Genomic DNA, 6,489 nt, shown 5'->3' on the forward strand with positions numbered 1-6,489 from the left:
CCTCCCTCTATTTAACCACTCAATTAAGCGGAGAAAGGTGAGCTCCCCATTACGCCGTCCCCAGGCATTTCGGTGCCTCTCTCGTTCCCCTCTTCATTGGCAAGCCCGGCCCGAGCAGCACGCACACGCCCGGCCTCCTCAATCTCCTTTCTCCGCTAGAATAATATTGTTCCTAACGACGTGGCCGGAATAGACACTTGCGTATTAAAAGTGATCGAGGGGGGGAGATGAGAAGGGAATATTTAGTGTAATCCAAGTGCTTGATTATCCATATTCTGATCACAAAGAGTTTCTGAGGCCTGCTGGGAGTGATTAGATTAATGTAATGCGGTTTGAAGGGTCTGTGTTTTCTCTCTTAATTTGGGTCATTACTCGGAAAGCAAGCGTGAGATCATTTTATCTGCATGCAAGGAAAGATAGTCATTCAGGAGCGGTTTAAACACGCCGTAATGAACCGACCCCGAAAAGCGGCGCTGGGAAACTCCGAGCCGCCCTTCGCGCTGCCGGTCGGGGCCGCGCAGCCCCGCCGGGGGTCCTGCAAGGGCTCTGACCCCGTTCCGGGGGGCGGCAGCAGCCCTCTGAAGCCGCCCGGCTCCCTCCCGCCCTCATTTTGCTCCTCTGATGCTCGCGGCTCCCGGCGGGCCCCGAAGCGGCAGGGCCCGGCTCCCGCAAGCCGCGTTCACAAGGGGGAGAGCGCCGTGCAGCCCGGTCCCCGCTCGGGCCGGGGCCCAGGTGGGAAATGAGACACCTGCGAAGGGCCGGTTTATTGTCCCATGATAGATATAGATATATTCCTCACTTATTCGAGCGTACATTTAAAATGGAGATTTACAGACACGTATAAAGAGCGCTGTCCTGGCGCCGGGCGGGGGGCGGCCAGCCCGGCCCATCCTGGCCCGCTCCGGCTGCGCAACGCGCCATTAAATAAGATTCCTCTTATATACAACTGCGGCTCGGGGTCGCTTGCTACCGGCGGCTGAGCTCGCTGGGAAAAGGACAGAGAAGCGAAGGCTGGTTTGGATAAATAGTGCTGGCCTGGTTGAGCAGGTCCGAGTGTGGCGGCGCGCCGGGCCCTTAGCTCTGCCCGCTGCGCCCAGGGTCCCGCGGCGGAGGAGCGCTGGAGACGCTGTCGTGCAACTTTCGGACGTGCTTCTTTAAATCAAAGTTTCTGCAAAATCCTTTCCCGCAAGTGACACACGTAAAGGGCTTCTTGTCATTGTGGGTGTGCATGTGGAAAGTCAAGTTATAGATCTGGTGGAAGGCTTTGTTGCAAATGGTGCACTTGTACTGCTTCTCTCCGCTGTGGGTCAGCTTGTGGTTCTTGTAGTTGCCTGCGAAAGAGGAAAAAGATGGAAAAGGGAGTTACCCGAGGGTGCCCAGGCCGCACGGTGCACAGGTAAGGGGGGCATTAGGAAGTGTTTCCACCCGCACCCTCGTCCCGCTTGTCAAACTCGGTCCTCGTCAGCGCGGAGCAGCGCGCAACTGGCATGGCACAAATGAGAGGCAGGGTCAACCCGGTGACCCGCGGCAAACGGAGGGCTCTGGATTAGGACCAAGGCCCGGCACCTTTCATTTAAAAAGCATTTAGGGGGAACCGTCAGCACTGCCCGGCGATGCGGCCCAGCTTAGAGGGAAAGTAATTGGGAGCGGCGGCGGATCTGCCTGCGCCCCTCGCTTCCCCCAGCCGGGCAGGGCTCGCCGCGTTTAATCCCCGCTAATGATGGGCGAGGGCCCCGGCGCGTCCCGGCTCAGCTCACCTTTCTGGTGGAAGCCCTTGCCGCAGAACTCGCAGACGAAGGGCTTGTAGCCGGCGTGGATGCGGATGTGGGTGTTGAGCGTGGAGCTCCTGTTGAACGCCTTTCCGCACTGGTTGCACTTGTGGGGTTTCTCCTGCACCGGGGTGCGAGAGGCCCGTCAGCGGGGGCTGCGCGGAGAGCAGGGGCGGCCGCCGCCTCCCGCAACCCGGCCGCCCCCCACCTACCTGGGTGTGGATGATTTTATGCCGGCACAGGGTGCTGGCCTGGCGGAAGCCCTTCCCGCAGACCTTGCAGACGAAAGGCCGGGCCCCCGTGTGCACCGGCATGTGGCGGGTGAGGTTGTAGTGCGCGTTGAACACCTGCGGGGAAGCGCCGGGAAGGCGAGGTCAGGCACGGCCCCGCCGCCGCCGCCGCCCCCGGTCCCCCCAGCCGATGCCGGCGCCCCCCTTACCTTGCCGCAGACCTCGCAGGTAAAGTTTTTGGGCTTGCCCTCCGCCGCCCCGCCGCCGCCGCCCCCCATCTTGGCGTGGCCCTTGGGGGGGCCGCCGCGCTCCGCCGCCGCCGCCTCCTTCATCACCTGGTCCAGGTGTCCCGGCAGCCGCTCCTTGTGGGCGAAGGGAGGCGGCGGCGGCAGCTTCTCGGCCGCCAGCCCCGCCAGCTTGGCGTTCTCCAGCAGGAAAAGCTTCTGGTGGGCCGAGAGCCCCCCCGGCGGCGGGGCGCCCAGCAGGCCGGCCGGGAAGAGCTGTCCGTGCAGGAGGTCGGCAGGGTGGTACGCGGCGTCCAGGTAGTTGAAGTAGTAGAGGGAGCGGGGGGCAGCCGGAACGGCCCCTGCCTGGTGGATGACCTGCGGCTTGATGAGCCGGCCGCTGGGCTGGCCCAGGGCTAGCTCTGCCTTGCAGCAGACGCCGCAGTTGGCTTTGCAGAGCCCCGCGCCGCCCCGCAGGCTGCTCTTCCACAGCTCCGAGTAGTTGAGAGTCTTGGAGGGCAGCTCGTAGCCCAGCGGTGGGATGGGGATCACGCAGGGCAGGGGCGAGCACAGGCTCAGCGGCTTCTTGCCTGGCTCCGGCCCCGGCCCGCCGTGCCGCTCCTCGAAGGCCGGCTTGGGCTCCGACGTCTTTGCCATGATCCGCTCGATGGAGAAGGCCAGGGTCTTGGAGGGGTTAGCGGTGGCGGCTCTGCCGTCGTGCCGGGGGCAGGAGGAAGGCATGACCGTCTCCAGCGACCCCGGGCTCGCCATGTCGCTCCGCCGTGCGGGAACTTGGTGTGAGCAGCGACTCGCTCCCGCTCTCGGCTCTGCATTCCAGAAAAGCCAGGAGACAAATCAATTTAATAAGCACCTTGTTCTCCCCCCACCCCACCCCCCACCGGCACCCCCTCCCTATTTACATTCAAATGAACATATTCAAGAACAATGGCACGTAGGGTACCAGATTACTGCTCATTAAGCGGAACACGCTAAAGTAACATGCAAGCTAGACCTTGTTAGTATTTAAAAAAAAAAAAAAAAAAAAAAAAAAAAAAAAAAAGGAAAGAAAAAGAAAAACCTCCCCCAGCCCAATGCCACCCAGCCGAACCCCACCGATGGCCACGGTCCGGGAAATGCGGGAGCAGGGGCGGGGGGCACAGCGAGGGGCGGCGGGGCTCGCCTTGGGACCACTTACCTTTGCCCAGCGCCGGCGAGACTCATCCAAGCACCGCAGTGTGGCCACAGTCACATTTTGATAGCAAACAACTTCCTGAGCGTCAGATCACGGTCTCGAACATTTAAAGCTGACATCATATGAAGTCACTTTGAGCAGAATGACATGGGGATGCCACCATGGATCTTCCCCAAGCCGAGGCGCCGGGCTGGAGCGCGGTGGGTTGGGGCAGAGAGAGGAAGACGAGCCCCCCCTCTCCACGCACAATTTCCTTCCAGTTTAAGACGCACAAATCGCTCGTGTGCGAGCTGGGTTTTTCCTCTCTCTCTCCCTTCTTAAAAAGCAACTTGCAAAGCAGAGGAATCGTTTTGCATGTGGCAAATTAGAAGGCAAGTGCGATTCACAAGTTGGGTGGAAAAGAGTGCTCCAGTTCTTGCTGGGGTTAGAAGAGCCACTCCGAATGAGCGTGAGGATTTTTTTTCTTCTTCCTTTTTTTTTTTTTTTTTTTTTTAAGAAGGGGGAGAATGATTTTTTTTTTTCTAAAGCAACTACCACGCAACCATGCTCGAGTTATTTTGGCAACCCATCTGCAATCAGCTCCGTTGCAACCGAGCTGGAAGATAATTAATAAATTGTCACTTATCTGCGAGCCTCTCCAGCATGTATAAATTAATAGCCAACCCATTAATTAGGACAGTGTATTAATGTTAATTAAACTAAGTTTAATTCCAGCCCTCTCCCCTCTCAGGGTAGCTGGTGATTAGCCTTAAATAAATGCGGAGGGAGTCGTGTCCAGGACTCGAGTTCGCTGCTTAAAAAAAAAAAAAAAATAATAATAATAATAATAATAAAAACGACCAGTGTTCAGCTAAGGGAAGTTCTGCAAGTTGTCACCCCCTAAAGGTGCCCGCTGCCCCGGGGGGCACCCGGAGACTCTCCCTTGCCCTTGTAGCCCTTGTTCTCCCCCCTCCCCAGCACTTTCTTCTTCCCCCTTTCCCCCCCGCCCCCCCCAAATAGGCGACGCTACATTATAGCGCCTGGATGCCGGGGTTTCTTTCCTTCCTCTCTCCAATTAAAACGCCGTGATGCGGGAGGGGAGGATTTGCAGAAACCTCAGATGCGAGGACGCGGTAATTGAGAGAGTCCCGCGTCCACCTGTTTGGGGGGGCGGCTGCAGGGCAGCACCCCCCGGGCTCTGATTAGCCGCCCCGTCCCTCGCCGGGGCTATTCAGCCGAACCAATTTTCCCCCGGCGATTCAGGGCGCTCAATTCTCTTTCACTTGTAGCCACTATAGCGCTGCGTGGAACCTGGTTTTGTGTGTTTCTAAAATAAAGGGGAGGATTATCCGGGGGAGAGGGGGGGAGCGAAGGGTTTAGATTGAGCTTGGCCAGAGGTAAAGCAAGCAATGAAAAGGCCCCTATATATATATATATTTCCCCCCCACCCTCGCGAGCCTAAGAAAGTTTAGAGGAATTCGGGGGTTTTGTGCGGCGCTGACAAAGCCGCGCCTCCTCTCCCCGCCGGGACAGCTCGCCGGCGGCTGTTTGCAGACAGGCTTTTTCACCTGCAAACCACAACACGCTCCAGAAACAAACTTTAAAAGCGGCGGCCGTCCCGGGCTGCCTGCGGGCGGAGGGGAGAGCCCAGCCCCGGGGGGACACCCCGCCTGGAGCATCAGGTGTTGGCGTCCGCCCAGCCCTGCCCGCCCGGATCTGACGGGTCAGCGTGCAAGGGAGAGACGGAACCGTCCCGCTTCTGGGGCAGAGGCTGGGACGGGACGGCGGAGATCCGCAGGAGCCGTGCCCGGTATCTGGGCTGCGGGAGAGCCCGGCTGAGCCCCGGGGAGGCGTGCCGCCCTTGAGCCTCACTGCCCGCCCAGCCCGCGCCTCCTCCGGGCAGCGGGAGCGGGCAGGCGGCGGCTGCGCTGGGCTGGACTCCGCTCACTCCCGGGGCTCTCCGGCTTTAGCGAAGTATTTAATTAGCCTCCACAAACTTCTTTTCCTCTCGCCTGCAGATTATACTGAGTGGAGGGTTGGGAACTATTTTACACCTTGCCACTCACATGTTAATTAATCTCTATCTAACCCTAATTGCAGTTTATTCAAGCACCGCTCAAACAGCTCACCCACACAATAAACACTGGGGCTGCTTTTATCCATATTACTCCCCGCTCACACGTTGAGTAATTAACTCCAGTACCAACTAATAGTGCAAACAAATATTTTCTGTAAACGAGATGATTTCGGGCAGGATAAAAGAAGGGCTGCGGAGCCGGGACCGGGAGCTCGCTGCCAGCTTCCCCGAGCCGCCCTCGTCCTTGCCGGGGTGTTTGCTGAACCGGGTCTCTCCCTCCTTCCCTCCCTCCCCGGCCAAGGTACGGCTGCCGGCTCGCTGCTGCGCACCCACCGCCCTGCTCGGAGCAGCGGGTCCCGCAGGCCTCGGGGCTGCTGGGGGCGAGGAGAGGCGGGGGAGCCCTTGCGGAGCCCCGGGGCTATCTCCTTCCCGCAGCCCGGAGAAGCTCCCGTGCATCCCCAGGCCGGGTACCGGCTCGGGCCGTGCCGTTGCCTCCCGGCCGGCTCGAAACCGGGTACCGCACGCCTTACGCATCAGGGCGTTGAGATCCCAGCTAAGACCCCGGCATCAGAGCTCAGTATTTTAATTGAAATTGCAGGTTTAGGCACAGCTGGAGGCCGTCTCTATCGATTCGACTTCTGCTGTTCCGGCGAGCATATTACAACTGACTGACTTTGAGACAGCTGCCCCAGCCCCGCCGCCTGCCCAGCACCGAACCCGAGCCCCTCTGCTCGGGGAGTGCCAGGAGGGAGGGCTGGCTCTGGGGGGGCCGAGCGGCCCAGCCCGGCTTTGGGAGGCAGGAGCGTCTGCACGTCGGGCGCGCAGCGGGCTCCCGGCTCGGCCCCGCGTTCCGCCTCTCCCGAGGAGGCAGTTCTCCCGTGGGCTTTTAATCCTTCACCCCAGACATTTGGAGGGAGAAATGGTTTGCGGATTTTTCCCAAGAAGGCTCACGCCGCAAAGACGCTCCCATTGCGGACGCGATCGCTTCTGTGGTTATGTTTACCCCGCTGTCTCCCCA

At 59.8% G+C, this 6,489-nt stretch overlaps 1 protein-coding gene across 1 annotated transcript; it reads right to left on the reverse strand.

Annotated features, from left to right (window-relative positions):
* Window positions 1–739: 739 nt before the first annotated feature.
* On the reverse strand, window positions 740–4,503 carry FEZF2 (FEZ family zinc finger 2). Its single transcript, XM_005522020.2, has 6 exons — window positions 4,425–4,503; window positions 3,419–4,010; window positions 2,209–3,050; window positions 1,982–2,116; window positions 1,758–1,890; window positions 740–1,331 (listed from the first exon to the last, which is right to left on the reverse strand). The coding sequence occupies exons 3-6, from the start codon at window positions 2,992–2,994 to the stop codon at window positions 1,075–1,077; spliced, it is 1,311 nt and encodes a 436-aa protein (XP_005522077.1). The 5' UTR covers window positions 2,995–3,050; window positions 3,419–4,010; window positions 4,425–4,503; the 3' UTR covers window positions 740–1,074.
* Between the last annotated feature and the right edge of the window lie 1,986 nt (window positions 4,504–6,489).

The sequence above is a fragment of the Pseudopodoces humilis genome, chromosome 13 (assembly GCF_049639895.1).
Source record: "Pseudopodoces humilis isolate 2021_Gansu_Grassland_sample_001 chromosome 13, ASM4963989v1, whole genome shotgun sequence".
Lineage (NCBI taxonomy): Eukaryota > Metazoa > Chordata > Aves > Passeriformes > Paridae > Pseudopodoces > Pseudopodoces humilis.